At 41.4% G+C, this 19,432-nt stretch overlaps 4 protein-coding genes and 1 pseudogene across 13 annotated transcripts; 2 read left to right on the top strand and 3 right to left on the bottom strand.

The window, feature by feature from the left end:
- Positions 1 to 2,543: 2,543 nt before the first annotated feature.
- LOC112286808 (nuclear/nucleolar GTPase 2) lies at positions 2,544 to 5,835 on the bottom strand. 2 transcript variants are annotated; one of them, XM_024529132.3, is made up of 7 exons: positions 5,380 to 5,835; positions 5,129 to 5,258; positions 4,870 to 5,024; positions 4,537 to 4,638; positions 4,170 to 4,274; positions 3,199 to 3,988; positions 2,544 to 2,967 (listed from the first exon to the last, which is right to left on the bottom strand). In XM_024529132.3, exons 1-7 carry the CDS (start codon positions 5,752 to 5,754, stop codon positions 2,672 to 2,674), a joined length of 1,953 nt encoding a protein of 650 aa, XP_024384900.1. In that variant the 5' UTR covers positions 5,755 to 5,835; the 3' UTR covers positions 2,544 to 2,671. The 2 variants fall into 2 exon arrangements, with proteins under 2 accessions (XP_024384900.1, XP_024384981.1); XM_024529213.3 differs by having other exon boundaries at positions 2,544 to 2,964.
- A 177-nt stretch (positions 5,836 to 6,012) lies between these two features.
- On the top strand, positions 6,013 to 8,301 carry LOC112287439 (uncharacterized). The gene is made up of 5 exons (XM_024530446.3): positions 6,013 to 6,091; positions 6,513 to 6,584; positions 6,805 to 6,971; positions 7,249 to 7,360; positions 7,590 to 8,301. Exons 1-5 carry the CDS (start codon positions 6,071 to 6,073, stop codon positions 7,752 to 7,754), a joined length of 537 nt encoding a protein of 178 aa, XP_024386214.1. The 5' UTR covers positions 6,013 to 6,070; the 3' UTR covers positions 7,755 to 8,301.
- A 179-nt stretch (positions 8,302 to 8,480) lies between these two features.
- On the bottom strand, positions 8,481 to 10,521 carry LOC112287365 (peptidyl-prolyl cis-trans isomerase FKBP13, chloroplastic). The gene is made up of 5 exons (XM_024530332.3): positions 10,118 to 10,521; positions 9,757 to 9,849; positions 9,436 to 9,496; positions 9,212 to 9,280; positions 8,481 to 8,675 (listed from the first exon to the last, which is right to left on the bottom strand). The coding sequence occupies exons 1-5, from the start codon at positions 10,502 to 10,504 to the stop codon at positions 8,611 to 8,613; spliced, it is 675 nt and encodes a 224-aa protein (XP_024386100.1). The 5' UTR covers positions 10,505 to 10,521; the 3' UTR covers positions 8,481 to 8,610.
- Positions 10,522 to 10,810: 289 nt separating this feature from the next.
- Positions 10,811 to 16,267, top strand: LOC112286989 (uncharacterized). 8 transcript variants are annotated; one of them, XM_024529929.3, is made up of 12 exons: positions 10,836 to 11,841; positions 12,012 to 12,082; positions 12,259 to 12,320; positions 12,606 to 12,708; positions 13,466 to 13,615; positions 13,719 to 13,835; positions 14,195 to 14,323; positions 14,497 to 14,673; positions 14,813 to 14,953; positions 15,217 to 15,399; positions 15,644 to 15,718; positions 15,905 to 16,267. In XM_024529929.3, exons 4-12 carry the CDS (start codon positions 12,646 to 12,648, stop codon positions 16,094 to 16,096), a joined length of 1,227 nt encoding a protein of 408 aa, XP_024385697.1. In that variant the 5' UTR covers positions 10,836 to 11,841; positions 12,012 to 12,082; positions 12,259 to 12,320; positions 12,606 to 12,645; the 3' UTR covers positions 16,097 to 16,267. The 8 variants fall into 8 exon arrangements, with proteins under 8 accessions (XP_024385769.1, XP_024385697.1, XP_073394382.1 ...); XM_073538232.2 differs by having other exon boundaries at positions 10,929 to 11,786; XM_073538244.2 differs by having other exon boundaries at positions 11,016 to 11,776.
- Positions 16,268 to 16,636: 369 nt separating this feature from the next.
- Positions 16,637 to 18,679, bottom strand: LOC112287294 (uncharacterized; annotated as a pseudogene). Its single transcript, XR_016505792.1, has 5 exons — positions 18,541 to 18,679; positions 17,924 to 18,232; positions 17,566 to 17,805; positions 17,225 to 17,435; positions 16,637 to 16,963 (listed from the first exon to the last, which is right to left on the bottom strand). The product of XR_016505792.1 is annotated as an uncharacterized LOC112287294 (transcript).
- Between the last annotated feature and the right edge of the window lie 753 nt (positions 18,680 to 19,432).

Genomic DNA, 19,432 nt, shown 5'->3' with positions numbered 1-19,432 from the left:
ACTAAAGTTAACACAAATGTAATGAATAAGTTTGTTGTAGAATAGTATCTGTGTTGGATTTTTAATTTATTTTATTCTGTTTTTCTCCACCATGAATTTGTCATATATCAACATAGCAATACATCGAAAAAAAGTTACTGAGACAGAATGCAAAATTGTATTGAATTGTGGAAATGATATTGATTTTATCAAACCTTACAAAATTTCAAACATTTCTAACAGCGTGATATAAGTAATATTTTGTAAATTAATATTTCTATTCATGATCTATATCTTTTTACATCGTTTATTTATCATGGCTTTGTCATGATTACATTCCATGGTACAAATAATGACTCTTTCACTTGCTTATTTTTAGTTTATTTTTTTACAAATTTTTATTGATATTTTAAGTGAGTAATTTTGAAAAATGATTACCCAATGTATTTATAGTTTTATATTACACTTAATAATTTACATCATTTTCAAAATGATTCTAGATTTTTGTTTCTCTATTTAAATGTAATGTAAGTCATCTTTTGTCAATATGACTAGCAGCTTTTCAGTAATTAATTTAAACTGTAATACAAAGATAAAATATGTGAATGGGCTTAATCTGTAAAGGAATTATTTGAAAGCTTATAGTAATTGAATAAATTTTGCACATGTAACAAAAAAACATTACTTGTATGTATGTATGTATGTATGTATGTATGTATGTATGTATGTGTGTATGTATGTATGTTAATAAATAAACATATAAATATCAACAAAATATTCTTTACCTATGATAAAATTGAATTAGAAAGTCCTATTTTGATATATTCTCCTAACATACATTAAGTTTTTGTTTCAAAAACGATTTTGTTATCTTCTTTCTAATAATGTTTTCTTAAGTGTTGTTACTAAAATTATACACTAGCATTTGGAAATCTATTACTGTTGGATTTTTAGTAAATAAGTTTCAGAAGCGTAATCAAATATTATCTATAAAACCATTTGCTCGGAATTGGAAAATGAACATCCATGTTTACAAGAGCTGAATACTTCAAAATAGACGTTAAATGCCATGTGCTCATGCCTACATTATAAAGTGATGTATGTTGTGATTTCAAACTCTCCCCAGCAAAGAAATATATCAATATGTAGAAATGAATGAGCTTAGGAAGTGCTAATATTTTAGTAAAATAACAAATTTACATATGCTATTCATCCATGTGTAACGAGCTTGGACCACTTATCTGATTCACATTGCAACATATTACTCTTAGTATTTCTGTTCATGAATTTCCCTTGAAAATTGGAATAATGTTTCCTTTGAGAGGCAATAGGTCAAAATATACTGCCAAAACGATTTGTAAAATGTGGCATCTTGTATCTTTTTTCTTCTTGTTACACACCAATGCCATGACATCACACACCAAATTGGCAAAAAGGCAAGCCAACATTTTTTCATACACCCTTCAGGCTTGCCACTTTTATAAATATAGTAACATTAAGAAAACAGCTTGAGTACAACATTGTGCTCTACCCCCATTTTTTTTTTTAATAAGCTACAAGATTGGTTTCTTGCTCCAATAACTAATCTTGATACTAGCACTGTTAAATATTAATTCTTATAATTTTACATTCTTCAAACTTGTAGTAAGAGACAATATACCAGTGGAATGGCTGTAACAACAGACCCATTTATTTGCCAACCAATGTATGAACTTTGACTACGTTTTTTATTAATCGTGATTTGATGAATGCCGAAGTTTATTTAATCCAGCCCATTAGTCACCTACATCCGAGCTGTGCACGGGTCTATAAATTATACCAAATCTGGACGAGAATAAATGCCTTTTCATCATATTATACTGTAAAGATATAATACTTTACTGACTAGATATGTCTTCTTGCAGGTCTTATATAATTTCAGATATTATACTTTAGTCAAGAGGTAATAAGATTTCATATCAGACACGTTGTTGAGAAACAACTGACCAATCATGAGGTGTTGCTAAATTAAAAGTCGAGCATAGCATTACGGACAAGTAAATGTACATGGTTTCAGATGCCTTTAGGTATTCACTGACGAAATCCATGTTTTGTTTTGGTTAGATATTGTGAGGACTTGTGCATGGGGTGAGTGTGCGTTTTGGAATTGCAGACATTTGGAGGGATTAGATGATAGTAGTAAGACTTCACTTGCTTACATCTGCAGACAACGCAATTTTCTTTATCAGCCATAGCTTAGTTGGGATTTCAGCTTAATACATATTCAGCAGTCTACCTGTAATGGTATATTATGTTAATCACTGCACCCTCGCAATATTTTTAGTTTTCATTCGAGCTTATGTTATGTAGCGAAGCCATCTCTATCACTGAATGTAACAAGAATCAGTTACGGGTTCTGCGGACACAGTACAGTTCAGAAACGTTCGAATCACGCTAAGTTTGAGAGTCAAATTGCAAAGAACCAAAATCGATGCGCTCTTTCCGCACTACAAAAAGCAGTGAAACCAAAAAATAGATTTTGATTCCGTAGCAATGCAAGGCGGAGAAGATAACAAGTGGTCAGATGATTTGAGATTAGCCACATAAAGACAGCCAAGTTTGAATATTAATAAGGAGCAACAGATCCCAGAGCACTTTTGCAGGATGGTGGGTATACATTGCCATAAGTATCGTGCCACAGATGAGAGAACAGCTATCTCTTCCTCCGCTTCAACTTCTTCTCTACTTTTGGGCTCTTCAGGTCAGACACAGTTTGCGGTGGTCCTTCTTGTTTTCTCTTTTTAAGCTTCTTGTCCGTAGAGGAAGTGTGTTCTGTAACAACGTCAGATTCTGTAGGAGCAGAAGGCTCTTCGACCTTGACACCCATTTCAGCTTGCACACTTTTCAAAACATCTTCCCAAGTTACGTCCTCTTCCGCGTCATCACTTTCAGATTCCTCTTCAGCGGACCGTGATGCTGTTGCAATATCCTGGGCATCCTCAGCTTCTTCTGACAGAGACAGGAAACACCACAGATCAGCTTTCATTCGAGATATACAGGATGAACAGTTAGAAGTGGCGATTGTTCATGACCAGGTAAAAATGCCTCTGAATTCAGTATCACCGACCAGGATAACGGGAGACCCCAGACCAATTCTTCACGAACTAACACAACAACGTACCCTAAGTGCTGGCATATGACCCACACAATCAATACACATTCTCTCAGATGATAACTCACCAGGCCTTTCTTCATCCTCATCATCTCTACTGCCAATCTCGTTCATATCGTCATCGTCATCTGATTCCGATTGAAGGTCCTCATGATCAGGATTATTAATATCTTCAACATCGAAGAAATTCTCCTTCACAGGAACGTGTCTAACTTTCTGCTTTTTCACGACATCAGCAATAGCGGACGCTGCTACTTGAGTAACTGTCTGTTCTTCAGTCTCAGACTGACCCTCAGCTGAAGCTGGGGCTTTGGTTCCCTCGGGTAATGGCCCTTCTATGCGAGGGGGAGGTATGAAGAACGGAATTCTCCCTCTCACCCAATCATGAAGCACCATTTTGGCAGCGGTCGGCAAATCGGGCTCTCCTCCCTTGAGCAACTTTCCGGTCAATCTACAAAGTTGCGTCAAAAAGTCATTATCATCTACCCAGTCCTTGACACGGTATGCTCGTACAAGATAATCCTTTTTCACACGACTCAATACCTCACCGATGTGCTCTGTGGCATCTTCCAAATTCCCTACTCGAACTACACCCTTAAGAACAATATCAGTCTCGGAATCCGAACTCTGATAGACGACACCAGGACAATCGATCAGAAATATGCGCTTGGTGAGTGTGATGTATTGCCAAACTTTCGTCTCCCCAGGAATTGGAGCCACCTTGCACACCATCTTCGTTCGCAGGGTGTTGATAACCGACGACTTCCCAACATTCGGATATCCAACAAATCCGACCGAAATAGCCTGTTTGTCACTTTTCAAGCGAGCAAGTTGCCGAAGAAGTGAAAGGAGCGAGCCCTGCTCAAGAAAAAAGTAGTTTCAGTAGTGTACATTAGCGATGAGATCCTATGCCTACATTCTCATAGCCGCCAGCTGGCGAAGACTCACTACCTGTCTTAGACGAAACCAGTTAACGAAAAAATATGAAGACTAAGTGCCAGAAAATGCACCATTGAATGCATGTGTATCAGGTAAATACCTTGCCGAAAGGATTGGTAACACTTGCGTGGAAAGCAAGTGTTGGAAATTCCCGCGAGAGAACATGCAGCCAACCCTTCGTTGCCCATGAAGGAATCAAGTCACACTACACAAGAGTTCACTCATCCATATCAGACGTTTGCTCAAAATACAATAACTCTGAATTTGAAACGGAAAACTAACAATAAATGCAGCGTTGAAGCGTCCTGTAAAAGAACGAAAAGACATCACATGTTTTCTACCTAGCAAAATGAGTATACCACGTAACACTTCCAAACAAAATCAGCACTTCACATGAGTACGAATACCAAAGACTCTTTCTAGTAGACATACTCATTAGAATTTCCTGAGAAGAAGAAAGGACAGACCTTATTCAACAGCAATATAAGATGCTTGTGCTTGCAGTTATCTCGTAAATGCCTCTCCAAATGTCTGCACCTTGTACCCATTGGATCCCTGGCATCCAAAACCTAATGTGCCACAATCACATTACAAGATCAAACTTCAATCATGAAAAAATCCAGTAAGGGGTTCCGAATAATCTTACACTGCATGGACTGCCAAAGACAGACATTGCGCGTCATGTAAACTCTAAAAAAGACTTGAGAGCAAACTTTGTCGTCCGCCATCAGAAAAACCTAGTCATAGCACAACGTAAATTCCAAGACGCTCTGCTGTAACGGTAATCGGTAGTAACGTACCTGGATGACTACATCCGAAGAATCGATAACTTTGTATAGCTCGCCCCAAATACGCTTACTCTGACCTTTGTCGAACATACTGTGTCTAGCCGCATCCCTCGCGCCATCATCCTTACCATTAGGAAAGGGCTTGTCATCGCCATTTTCAAATCCATCTGTATACACAAGCTCTCGAGTCAAAATCTTCACCATCAGCCAACGCCGCCCGATTATAGTCTCTTGATGATTTCTTACATATCAGCAAAAACTTGGGGCATACCTCGGACTTTGTCGACTTTCTCGGCAAAAGCAGCAAAATCCTCCACCGCCAATTTGGAACGACGACGTTTCTTCTTTGGTCCAAAAGTATCCTCAAAGGACTCAGTCTCTAACAAATGCACCTTCTTTTGCTGCAACAATGACACAGAAGAAAGCAATTCAGGGATCGATTCTGAACCCAAAATGCACTTGAAGCTTCGACCGACGTGCAGAATTCACGCAAATTAATCCTGTGGGGAACTCAGACAGAACCTTCATATTATCGTTCAGCAAAGCCAGCGGCAGTTTTTTGTCTTTCAATATAACAGTGTAAGAATCCGACACACGCTCCCGCATCTCTTCCCTGAACGTCTCCAACTCCTTCTGGCCCACAACCCGGGTGTTCCCAAACCAACGGCGGTCGGGCTGGATGCGCGTCGTCGGCAGGGCTTTGGACTGGTACTCATTCGACAGAATGTGCCCCTTGCTATTTCGCACAGGGCGCGACTTGTACATCTTAAGCCGGCGCACCGTGGCTGCCGTTCGAGTTCCATTCTTCCCATCACGCCTGCCCTCGTCCAAGGAATGCTTTGGCTTCCCCTTCACAGGCGCTGCCTTCTTGTTCTTCTGCTTGTTGGAGCCCCCCATAGCTGCTAATCTGTGATACAAAATTCGCAACTACCTAACAAAGACGATCGAGTACAAGCTCCTCACACACGGAGCTCGAAGAGCTCGGAGAAAAAGAGGCCGCAAGTAAAGCCCGAGACCTAAAATCCTCGTAGCATTCACCGACCTGGTGGTATCTATAAGAACGTGGGAGCGATTGTTCCCATCGATGGGAACCTTCAAGGAACGTAAGGGACCTTCTTAAACCTTGGCGAAGTAGGGTTTTGCGTATAATCTCCGAGCTCATCGTTGCGTCCAGTTTTACAAGTGCAAGATTTGTGAGCTCCAGGGCGCTGCGATGTCGCGGTACTTCCTTCGTGTAAGTGAACTGCTCCAGTAGCTGCACATGTGTTGAGATTTTTTCCGGGAGCTATTTAGGTTTGGAATTGGTTGAGTTTGATTAGGGCTAAACCCTAAAGCTGTTGGAATTTTAAGGGTGGAGGCCGTCCTGTTGAGATCTTCAGAATCCTTACGAGTTTATTGAGTCGAAGGGCACATAGAGCCTTGATTGGACACGCAAGCTATTGTTCAATTTCGATTTTTAGGGCAATAGGTTTTAGTGGTTGTTCGCATTCTCCGTGGTGCAATTTGTTTTGTACTTTGAACGGTGTGAATGGAGAAGCTTGCTTGTCTTTGCAGTATTCCTTTCGTTTGTCAAATTTTTAATGCAAAAGCTATTCTGGCTAAGAATGTGAGTGCCGTGTATTCATCTGAAAGTATTCTTTCGTTTTGTGGTACAGAAACCACTTGCTGGTCTATCTCCAGCAGTTACAGAAGGCCTGAGATGGCGCCTCTTCGATTGTAAAGGGGAGGTATGTTTCTTGTGTTCAGCGTTGGCGCGCCACAGTTCTGCTTCGCAAGATCTTCTAAGTCAACTTATATCGCAGTCCCTGTTCTTTTAACATGGAATATGCATCTGCTATTTTTCATGTTTCAGCTAAATCAGCCTTTTCCAGTCAACATGCCTAGCAGAGGTACTGCTAGAAATAATCACTTTATTTTGGGCTACAGTAATATGAAATTGCCATGCAGGTTTTGGGAAGACTCGCTTCACGGATAGCTGTGGTGCTACAGGGCAAAGACAAGCCCACTTACACTCCTCATGAAGATAAGGGCGACATATGTGTTGTCGTGAATGCGAAGGATATTACACTTACAGGAAACAAGTTAACCGATAAAAAATATTATTGGCACACAGGGTATGCAGAAGTTAAAGAGTTTTGCACTGAAATAATTCCATCAGTTGTTAGTATTTGTGTACAAAGTACCCTGCAGTTGGAGTGGGAATAATGGATGTGAAGCTATTTCATGATTTAATTGTGTGATTTTTGGCGTGACGATATTTGAACAACATTGCTGTAATTGTGCTCTTTTAGAACATGTTTTCTACACTATGTCTTGGTTAACAAGTCGGGATCTGTGTATTCCTGCAATCAAAGCGCATGAACCAAAATGTTTGTGTGGATGTGGACACAGCTACATAGGTCATGTGAAGGAGAGGACTGTTAAGGAACAAATGGTACGCGATTCAACTGAGGTGCTTCGTAAAGCCGTCCACCGCATGCTTCCCCGCAACAAGCTCCGAGATGTAAGTGTCTCCTGTTAGTGTTCCACCGGAACTTTCGGATGTTACTGAATGAATGTTGCTAATGGTATTTTGAAGTTTTCACGGCTGGAGAACTTGCAAGTTGAGCTGCAGAATTAAGTCGTGAAATTGGGTGGACTGTGGTCTTCTGGATTATTGTTAACATTAAGTTCACATGATTAGTGTTGAAAATTCCTTTTTGTAATTTATCTCCATGATTTTGGTTTCGCAGGATAGGATGCTGAAGTTACGTATATTCCCTGAGGAAGAGCATCCGTTTCCCCCCGAGCAGATGGATAAATTTGAGATGCCTCCACGCAAAGTGCGTGAGATGCGTCCGCGAGCTCGTCGAGCTGCTCTCCGTGCTCAACCAAGCACGACATCTCAAAAGGCTTAAAGTTGGGTAATTGTTAACTTGCAGATTGTACTCAAACTGCAGCTTAACCGACGTAGGAATAAGATCTTGCAAGAGTGTGTGACCTACTTCTTTGGAGATTCTAACATTGGCGGTCGTAATTGTCTCGATATTCTCACTGAGGCACGAATACATAGCTAACCCATATTGAGTTATAAAAAGAGTTTCCCTTTCGGTTGGCCTGTGGGAGTTCAACCTCTAGTGTACTGTCATCAAAAAAATTCAGGCTATCAAGTCGAAATGACTGTAGATGTTCATCTATTCAGCAATTGAGGACGACACAGAAGTGAGGGTGCTCTGAGCATATTTGTATACCTTCTCTGGAGTTTCACCGCCAGCTGTTCAAAAGTACCTTGGGCAGGAACGCTAGTAGTCCACAAGTAGGTAGGGAGCTTCCATAGACTTTTGAAGTAGGAGAAATTGGACTAATAGTAGAAATGAGGTTAAATCAACCATCGTTGCGAGTGGTTATTGTCCAGTAAACTCTTTTTATACTGAATGAAGAATTTAGTGTCACAAATTGATGTCACCTGCAATTGTGATCATGGTTTAAACTTGAAATGCTAATTATAGTAGACGGGTTTAATAGGCTTGAAGGTTGTGGGAGGGTGCAGATTGTTTTGTTGTAACCGCAGCATTTCCGAGGGAATTGAGCAGTTTTCAATATTGCAATCTCACCAGACATACATTACTGTGAATGGTCTGCAGTTGAGATAATCTGTTATACCAGAAGTTGGTACTTTCATTTTACTCATAAGTCAAATTTCCTTCTCAGTCAAATTTCTACGACAATTCTGCTGTGCACTAGCTACATGAAGGCTTTAGCCGTCTGGTTTTATCAAGCTTTTCCTACGAACTCCACGTCGAAGATGAGAGTTGAATTTGGCGGGATGAGGCACGAACCTGTTCAGCAAAAGCACCATGCCACGGTTTGTTACATAGCTAGTTTCAGACATGGATGTTTGCTGGTTTCGGTTTTGGAAGTAACGTTTACAAGAAACCCGATTACGGGGCATCTGCAACTCACATTTGGTTTCGAATTTATCTTGTGTTTTTTTAATTGAAGCACTTTTTCGTCAGCTAAAACCTTGTGAATTCTTTTATCTAAACATTCTGTGTAACTGGAAAATAATTCTTTCATATTTAGAAATTTTGTGATTTAGATGACTGAACCAGACGAGAACTAAAGGTGTTTCATTGGAAAAAACCTCTAAGAAGTGGGAATTCTATGTCTTAGAATATACGCATAAATTACTGAATATTATTAAAAAAAGAGAATTAGATTACACCAGGAAACGTTATCTGTCTACGCATTAAAAAATATTTAAAACTGAAATCCGGAAAATCTGAGAGAGCACAGATGAGAACGGATTAGAAATGTGGGGAAAACTCAACAGACAAGTGAATTGCTCCTTAGAAATGTGGAGTAGCAGTCATACCCAATCTGCAGCCAGCTCCTCTTTCGCCATAGCCAAGATTAGCAGGAATTTTCAAAGTTCTCTTTCCACCTACACATCACTCAACAAAGATGTGAGTTCTGATGCACACGCACACTCATACACACAAACAGTTCGTGTAGATCGCTTCTAACAGAGGAAAACGTCCTTCAATAAGGAAAGCACATCAATTGCAATGTCATGTATAGGTGAAGAGGCTTTGCGACCTGCTTGCATGGCTGGGATGCCATCAGCTCCCAAAATGCCTTGGTCCCACCCCCGGATAACCTGCTCAACATCACAAGAATTTCTTTCAATCTGGCAGTTTCTGGGTCGACTCTAGTTGTTCACGAAATTTGAGGAATTATCCAGTTTGAGAGGCTCAATCAGCCTATCATGAACTCCCTTCACTATCAAACCTCTCGAATCGGAAAAAGTTGGCAGCAGTGGCTATTTCATTTCTCTCAAATAATACATTGTGCGATTTCTTAACAAATATATTTAAGCCGAATCTGAGTTCGCAAAGGTATGTTTGGGGAACTACGTACCTCACCGACACCGACACGGAAGGTGAGGGGCTTCCCACGTTTATAGCTGCTATCGAACGTGCTTCCGTTCTCTAGCCTTCCCGAATAATGAGCCTGCCCAATCCGCACAATTTCAATATATCAGTCTTCCACCATAGCAGTTGTCGCAAACGGCAGTCCGAGACAATCCACACTGTCGCAGCGAGTTGCAAACTCCATCATTCAATCCATGGTGCTCAATCGAAGCTTAGAACTAAGGAGATGTGTCAATACAACTTTCTCTAAAAGATAATCTTATGCTATTTATCACAAAACTTCCAAAAATAGCCCCAACCTCTGAAGCTGCCAAGTAACGAGAATAGGCTAAAGAGCGAGTGAACACCTTGATAAGCATGCCCTTAGAAGCAGTGATCCCACTTCCAATTTCAGAATCGCAGTAAGCCAGTCCAGAGGCAGTCACATTGAACTCTCCACAAGTAGCCTGAGCTGCATTGGCCTCCGGAGGAATCGCCATTGCCTGCAAGCCATGAAATTCCATGGCCAAAATTCCACCCAACCCCAACACCTCTCTCCTGGAACATGACGCACTGCTCTTCTCAGCGCTCGGCTCCGCAGCCCGAGAGCACACAATTCCATTTCTGCGAGGCCCTACAGATACAGAACTAGCAGGAGAAGAAGAAGAAGAAGAGAGCTTCCTGACGGCAGATTGGATGCCGCATGGTTGAGAGAGTAGAGAAGAAGACGAGACGGTGCAGTGCAGGGATGCCATGGCTGCCACAGTTCTCGATGGTGGTTAGATGAGATGTGGGGCTTCTTGTGGCTTGTAAATATCACCAAGTTCTTTAAACCATTTTGCTGATAAAAAGGCTTTAGAGTGATATGATGAAAACTGTGAAGGAGAGGGATGATGCAGTCTGGTGGAATGTTGAAGTGAACGGAAAGCATTCTCGACGAAACGTATGGATGGAAGCGGAAAGTGATTTAGTGTGTGACGAAATCTTTTGATACGACTACCTCTGTTGATGAAGCCGCCAAAATTGGGGATGAGGAGTTCATGAAATTTCAAGTGGGTTCCTCGCGGCCTCTCTGAGAACAGAGTTGTACTTCGATAGTTTGGGTTGAATATCCTCGTCAGGGTCTATGCTTGCAATGTCATGAATTATATATTTCTGATAATGATTGTGCATTAGTGTGCAGAATTATTCATTTGAGGATTTCTTTGCTTCCTCGGGAAGCTTGCGTTATGCCGCTCAGAAGGCAAATTTATGTGCAACGGCGTCGATCAGTCATTGATATGACTACTCAAAGTAGGTCTATCAATGCAGCTGCTGAAGTTCTCAAGTGTTATCGTTAAGTTTTGCTACTAACGTTCACGTTGCTCTGTCTTACTTCAAAGAAAATTTTAGATTTTGAATTTCGGCTTTGATTTGACAATTTTCTTGTATTGATATGCTAAGTCAATTTGTGGATAACCAGCAAGATGATGAAGTGAATTATAACGCTTATTTGATTGCCTCTGTGGTTGAGAGACGAAAAATCAAGCACTGCATCCACCATGTCTACTAAGGGCCTTCTTTCAATGAAGTGTTCTTAGCCTTTTCTTTTCTTCTCCTTTATGTGATCTACGGTGTTCTTTTCAATAAGTGCAATGCATTCAGTTCATCGATGATACCACCTACTCTGCGTTAAAAGCAATTACTCTTCGTTCTTATTCCTGTAAACAAAGTTAGTTTGTGATAATTCGGAATGCAGGGTCTAATTGTTTGTTCTTGGGCAGGACAAGAGGACTGTCCCTTCGGCGTCTGCAGTCTCAGTGCAGAGAGTTGCGTTCACATCCGATGTCTTCGGCTTTTTGTTTAGTTTAGTTTAGTTTTTTTGGTTGTATGCTTATAACCTCTTATTGACTTTCTCGAGAGCTGTTAGTTCCAGTTTCAGGACATATCATTTAAAGCAGCCAACATATCCTGCCATTGCTGCTAACAATCAGGCCATCTTTGGTTCTGTTGGAGCTCTTGTTTTCAAGTGATGGCGTGTATTCAAGGCATGCCAAAGTACTGAATCCTGCTTTTGGAAGACCTTGTACGAGGATGTGCTGTAGAGAAGGATGTACGAGGACATGCAAAAACCTTCTTCTAGGGTGGTGACCTAGTTTTGAGGGTAGTCAGTGAGACGGATTTCATGCCTATATGAAGAAGTCTAATTGACAACCCTATTTTTGCGTCACACTTTATCTGGACCTGTTTTAATCGTCAATTGCCTCATTTGCTTGCAACCAGGTTTGATTTCGGCGGAGTTATGTGTACCACGTTCCATCATTCATTCGAGACATCCATAAGAATTGGATAAGGTGTCATTCTTCGTTCATTTCTCATCGTCAATGGTGTCTTTTATTTTCATCCAGTGCTAGAACCTTGAACACTTGCCAGATTTGCAAGACCATGAGGTTTATGGTGCAAGAAACTCTTCTTCAGTGGTCCTCTGCGCGTTGTTAACTGTAGAAAAGCTGAAACATTGCCCTTGCAGTGGTATAGGTTGCGTCATTTCTCTACTTGTGAATGAGACGGCGTTAAGGTCCTCTTTTACGCGTATGAACCTCGTCACTTCCCTTGGAGGTTTGGTAGTGTTTTTATTCGTAGTGTCATCAGTATTGGTGCATCTTTCTTACATTGGTTGCTGTAAGCCGTGGCCATAGTCATGGTTATGGCTTCCAGTTCTGTTCTGCGAGCCCCAATTGGTTCTATTCTTGATACAGGCAGGATATCTAGTGTTAAAGATTTTGCATCTCCGCCAAGTGGAGGCTATGTGCAAGTGATTTCGGAAAATTCTCTAGTTAATTCTTTGAAGGTAGGATTGTCTTGTTTGGCTCTTAGTGAGAAAGCCGTTCTAAAGGGTGTAAGATGGAAAGGAAGAATGCCGGCGAGGTGGAATGGTGTACACCAATCAAAGCGTCTTGTTGCGCACGCACGAGCGCTGGTGAGTCTTAACTACTTTTGACTTGTGAGATTGGGGTCTTGAATTTTACATTATTCTTTCTTTAAACCTCAAACAAGTGCGGTTACTCAGTGGTATTGCCTCAAATGAAATTGAGGTCCCCTCTCGTTAATTCTAGGACTATCTGGAAATTTTTCTGCCTTCGGTGCTCCCTGGCAAATGTCGCTTACATCTTTCAAACTTCGGAAACACCCATTTCACAAATTCTGAGATAGACGTCCTGGGTGACTTTCTGTAAACGACGTGCCTAGTTAGAACCATCAATGGGGCGTTACTTCATGGCTGCTGAGGTCGTTTGAATTGAAGACCTGAATATGCAAACACTCAGAGTACACTTTCGGTTTATTCAAGCTTGCGTTAGTCGCATTTTGATATAGCTCGTTTTCATGTTCAAAATGATAAATCTGTTGTAGAATTTCAGTGTTCATATTTATAATGAATATCTTTTTTCCCCCTAGCACTTTTTATTCTGCAATCTTAATATGATCTTGTTTGGTGAGTATTCCGATCAAAGCGTCACCCTTCATTAGGCTTCTTGTATTCTTACTAACTACTCCTTGTTTGTATCCTTTCAGAAACTCGCATTTAAAGTCAGTGGCTCATTTATCATTTAGGACGAAAGTATAATATGTTCTGATTGATTCAACTGTCTGGAAGCTGCATGAATCTTGGTTGTCTGTTATTTTTGAAGTCTTCTTTGCTGTCTGACTAAGCGGATCCTTCTTTCTTTTGGATGCAGGGCTCAAGTGGAATTGGCCAAAAGCCATACACTGGGGTCATGATAGTACCTACGGGAACTGGCGCAACCATAGGAGGGTTTGCAGGAGATTCTTTGCCAGTAGCTCGAGCAATGTCTTCTGTCGTCGATTGCCTCATCACTCATCCCAATGTATGCTTTCAATTACCTGATGATTTGGTGTAATAAAGTTCTGATGGTTATCTTTTCTGTATGTTGTCCCGGGTGGAAGTGTATTCACTCTGCTTTGAAACAGGTTCTGAATGGAGCTATGCTGCACTGGCCGATGGCAAGCACACTATATGTAGAAGGATATGCACTTGATCGCTTTGCAGAAGGATATTGGGGTCTCCAACCTGTCCATCAGAATAGAGTTTGTTCTCAACCCATCTTTATATAGAGAGAATTTTTGAAACAATCATGAATATCACTAAGTGTTTTAATTTAGTTTGAAGTTGAAATGAGATCTTAGTGAACTACTTGCCATTGTTAGTTAGTGCTTGAACGCAACTTTTTTGTTTAATTTCTTCGACAAGTCAGCAATTTAAGGTCCTGTATATTCTCGCTGGATTCTAAGAAACATGCGGTGCTGAATCAACACGCCTATGAACTTAACTCACTATTTTTTTCGGGTTTTTTATGAAAACTTCTTTAACTCAACTTCTGTTTTTAACTGGGAAATATAGGTTTGAGAATGTCATATTAAATTCGGACGTTGTTACCCGCGCTCAGGTTGGATTAATCTTGGATATGGGTATAGAGGAAGAACTTATTCAAAGGCATCTTCAAGTAGCTGATGCAACACGGGCTACTCTTGGCCTTCCTGTCTTGGAGTATACTATCACGGACGCGCCCTTACAAGTAAGATAAATTTCTGTCACATGTAATTGTAACAAATTATATCGAAAATTTGAATCTTCAATAGGGTTGGAGAATCACGGTTAGAACACACTTCACATGTACATACAGTTGACATCACCTTGTCACCCGTATTTTTTTGTGAATAAGTTAGGTTTACAATGCAATTCTTGCAGGTAGAGAAATGGCTCGATCCACGCACAGGCACATCAACTGGAAGGCTTGGCCGACCTGACTCCTTGTTGAGAGCTGTTGAAACATTAATGAAAGGTGCCAGTGTTGACGCTGTTGCTGTGGTGGGGAGGTTCCCTGATGACAGTGTTGACGAGCTGGTGGACTACCGCCAAGGTCAGGTCAGATGAACGAAAAAGCTACTTCCTAAATTCCCTTAAAAAAGTGACCGAGCATATCGTGAATTCTTTCTTTCTTTCTTTCTTTTATCATCAGTATTTTTTTCCGTGAGCCTGAATATTTACCACGCTCTTGATGCAGGGAGTTGATGTTTTAGCTGGAGTGGAAGCAGTGATAAGTCACATGGTTGTTAAGGAATTTGGAATTCCATGTGCTCATGCTCCTGCGCTTTCACCGTTGCCTCTGGATGCGTCCATATCCCCTCGATCTGCAGCAGAAGAGGTCAACAATCTGTGAACATGTTGCATTGTTCATTGTTATCGAACTAACTAAGCATTCACTAAGCTATTGTGTACTCTTAGGATTGACAAAATTAAATTGTTTAGCTAGGACTTTAATTGTCATTTGGAAATGAATCGTGACATCCCTCTGGGTTTGAGATCGTTCTCTTGTGACTGCTTACAGTATAACCATCCAATATCATCGGTAGCTATGTACTTTCATCTCACGTTTTGCTGATCAACACATGTTTGTAAATGCTATAGATAGGATATACTTTTCTACCTTGCGTGCTGGCCGGTCTAAGCAAGGCGCCTCAATTTATTGAGAGAACGAACAGAAGCGGTGCAGGAACAGTATGGGCAGACGACGTTGACTGTGTGGTGGTGCCTGCAAACGCTTGTGGAGGAGAAGGAACTCTTGCGCTGTGTCGAAAATCAGGCCGCAAGGTAATTAATCTAAGATATTGTATTTATGTCAAGCTACACTGGCGAATATCTCCACCACTTATAGGTTTTGTCAAGCAACGCTCGAGTCAAAGTCCATCGATCTGGTATGAGGTCAAATAATGGGGAACAGATCTCGCTGCGGTACTCGGTGGCTTCTCTAGAAGTGATGGCATTGATCATCGCAGACCGTTTTGTCCTTTTGATTTGTTTCCAAATTCTCAGTACTACTGTTTTGGTTGTGCAGCCTCTTCTCATCGCTGTGGAGGAGAATGAAACGGTGCTGGATGATACACCTGAGAAGATGGGACTGGTCAATGTGGTACAATTTCTGAACTATATCTGACTTTAACTTCAATATGCACTATAAATAAGCGAGTTTGTGTTTTTTGGTCGAGTTCGAGGTCTGAACCTCAATTGTTCTCCGACTTGCATATTCTATGTCTCGTGCAAGACTATTTGATATCATTCAGTCCAAAATTTTTAATCTAGGTTGCCGATTTGGCAGGTGCGGGTTGCGAACTACTGGGAAGCTATAGGTGTTATCGCAGCCCATAAAGCAGGTGTTGATCCCAAGGCACTACGTAGGAGCGGCGTGAGTCATCTGCACAGGCTTGAGACTCCCAGGCATGCCGAGGCTAGTCGAAGTGCCTTGAAGGGACTGGAAAAGGCACCCATAGCTATGACGGGAGTCCGCTAATACAAACAATTTTTAAGGATAGCATTTTTTGGCATTCATTCATGGCTGATGAATTTTTGTCATTATGTACCAGCCACCCAAAAATGAAGCAAATTGCTCCATTTTACTGACCAGAGAATTTGTATCATATTTAATAGTAGAATGTCATATGACATTGGAATTTTAAGTTTCTGGGCATGTGCCTTTGCCTTCAAGGGTACGAGCTTTCTGTTCCATGGAAACACTGATTGCAATCTATGAAGGCTCTTGTGCTGCGAACTGTTATATCTAGAACATACTACGTAGCAAAGCGTTGAAAAAGAGAGACTAGATAGAGATAGACGGAAGTACACCTAGTTATGGCATTCTGGTGTCCGGAATTCACTATAGTCCGGTTTTTAACAACTTCACATGACATTGCATTGACTCATCTATCTTCAATGCATTTTCTTAGTTTTTCCGTATTGATCAAAGGCAAATAGCCGTTGCTTTTAACACTCGTCTGATCAACACTATCAGTTATAAAGGTACCCGACTTCATCTTTAACACCAAGGATCAGAGCTCAGAGCCTACGGATTCAACCGTCACCTCACTGTGTCGCCAATATCGCAGCGTCCATCACATTGTAAGGACGATCCTAAATGATTTGAGTTAATTTCAAGGTACGTGTCCCCCACATGAAGAAGCATCTGCTTGCAGACGATTATATCATGTCAGGGCGATCGCTGAAGAATTTCGTAACTTGCATGCGGCGAATTTGAGCAATAGCTTTGCCAGGATTGAGGCTCTTCGGACATGTGCGTGCGCAGTTCATGATCGTGTGACAGCGTCCAAGCTTGAACTCGTTGTCCAGGTAGTCGATTCTTTCGAGGGTGTACTCATCTCGGCTGCACCCACAAATTGCAACACACAATTGTAATGCGGATTCAAAACTACGCGGCTGTATGAAAGCACCAGGTTTAATTTTGCTACTCTCTCCTGCACCTCAACTGGTAGAACCAGCAACAATTTTTTAGAGTTTTAGATTGTGCAATATATGTACCCGTTTGCTCACATACTTAACATACATGCAACAATGGTAACAACTTTCATTTTGTACAAGCTTAGTCCTCGCCATGATAATTTTCAAAGGGTTTAGCGTGACGTGCCTATCCATGATCCATCGATTTGCCGCTAATAAAGGCCGCTGGACCAAGGAACTTCTCTTGGTTCCACCAGTAAGAAGGACATGCAGTGTTACAGCATGCACACAAAATGCATTCATAGAGCCCATCCAGCTTCTTACGGTCTTTTTTCGACATCAAATACTCTTTGTTCTCAGGAGCAGGCTTTCTGGTTTTCAACCATGGTTCCACAGATCTGACACATCCGTATGACCAAATTAAAACTCAGTTATCCTTGGGTGACTTGGTTCAGGTGCTCATGTGCTTCTAAATGTCAAAAGCTAAAAACCCTCAAACTCGAAAACGAGAGTAAATGGGCATCTTACTTGTACTGCTGGCAGAATTGCGTCATGTCTACGACCAGATCTTTGATCACATACATGTGCGGCAAGGGCGTGATGGTGGTCACGTGCTTGGGGTCCATATTGACGGAACACAAACACGCCACGGTGTTGATTCCGTCAATATTCATGGAGCATGAGCCACATATTCCCTCTCGGCAGCTCCGCCTATACACCAGCGTTGGGTCTATCTCGTTTTTTTATTTTACCAAGCACATCCAACACCTGCTATATTTACATCGAAGCTTTTGCTCATGAAACCGCACCAAAGAGTTTGGTAGTCAGGAATTCTCACTTTAAGGCTTTCGTAATCAAAGGATGTTACGTTCTCTTCGAAACATACCATTGGACCACACTTGCTGATGTCAACGAAATAGGACTTTAAGTAAGGCTTGCCTCCATTGTCAGGATTCCACCTGTAAATTTTGAACTCCTTCGTGGTTGTGGATTTACTTGTGCCAGCTTGCTTCTTGGCTACTTTTTGGTCCCCCAACACATTGTCTTTAGTGATACAGACGTCCTTATGTCGCGGATCGTCGACCTTCAAGTTCGGGAGCATGCTCATATTGCGCACATGGTGACCAGAAACGGCATCGTATGATTTGATGCTCTGCAACAGCACTGGTAATGTCTTTCGGTGCGCCATGAGGTCCTGCGTCGCATTAGAGTTACAACTGAAAGATTAGCTCGGATCCACTCAAAATTCGGCGTTTGTGGTGCAACCTCCGTGGAAGGCACATGCAATAACCCACATAATTCTAATTGCTCAGCTTAGTAAGAACAGATTGAAGCATCTCAACCACAAATGGACATTGAAACACACAAACCATAAGCATCTCGATGAAACAGTATGCATGGAAGGCCTGTCAAGAAGAAGAAAAAGAAGAAGAAACCTGAGTCTAGACACGAATGTATAAAAAAATCGAAGGTGCAGCGGAGGCATTTCTTCGAGGCACACACCTGATCGAGTGTCAATCACTTGGGTCGAATTCAGCGTCCGCTCCTGGCACTGAAAGTCCTGTATGTTTCCACTTCCTCTGCTGCAACCAGGTTCCTATCCAATAAAAACCAGCTCAAAAGAAAGACATGTATACGAATCTTCAGGCCGACTGCGGCAAAATCACAGCGCCGTATGTTGAAAACTAGGCCTGCATTGCCACATGTAGCTCAGCATGATCCAGTGAGTTTTGTGCATGCCAAGCGTCTCCGGCACTGTGACCCAACATTTTCCACTGGGCTCACAGGGGGTATCGATCGATGTCTCACGCAAGGGCTTTTGGGTTATCAATACCGCGACGAATGAGATATTGGTGAGGGCTTGTGAGCCTGGGATGCACTGCCATGAGGGCGCTGCTGGCGTCCGATCGATGCTGTGACTTGGCTCCTGCTCCGTAACCATACGGTGAACTGCTGCATGGCCGATTTACAGCCGCAGGTGCTTCGTTTTTAAAGTTTTTATTTCTTCTTTACTTTACTTCACCGACTAAGATCTTTCAGGTAGGTGTCGCCACTAATTGATAATCCTTCGAACATTAAAAAATCAAATATATATCGACCGATATATTTTGTTGACTAAGATAGAATGTGAATTTTCTTTTACACTTGCTGGAGTCAACCGTGAAGTGGTCCTTTCACATTTTACTCTCTCCGCTACAGTCTGATATAATATTGAACTTCGTATACTTTTTGAAACTGTTGTCTATTTTGTAATAAAGCTTTTCCTTGTAACTAGCAACACAATCACCCTAAATTCCGTGAGTATCTTCAATTTATTCTATTCGATAACTCCTAAAATTTGACTCTCTTTCATCACGAGTTTATTATAAGATTTATTGTCAAATAGTTGCCGAAA

This window comes from Physcomitrium patens, chromosome 1, assembly GCF_059467195.1.
Source record: "Physcomitrium patens ecotype Gransden chromosome 1, ASM5946719v1, whole genome shotgun sequence".
NCBI classification, from domain to species: Eukaryota; Viridiplantae; Streptophyta; class Bryopsida; order Funariales; family Funariaceae; genus Physcomitrium; species Physcomitrium patens.
This window is presented reverse-complemented; position numbering and strand designations above follow the sequence as displayed.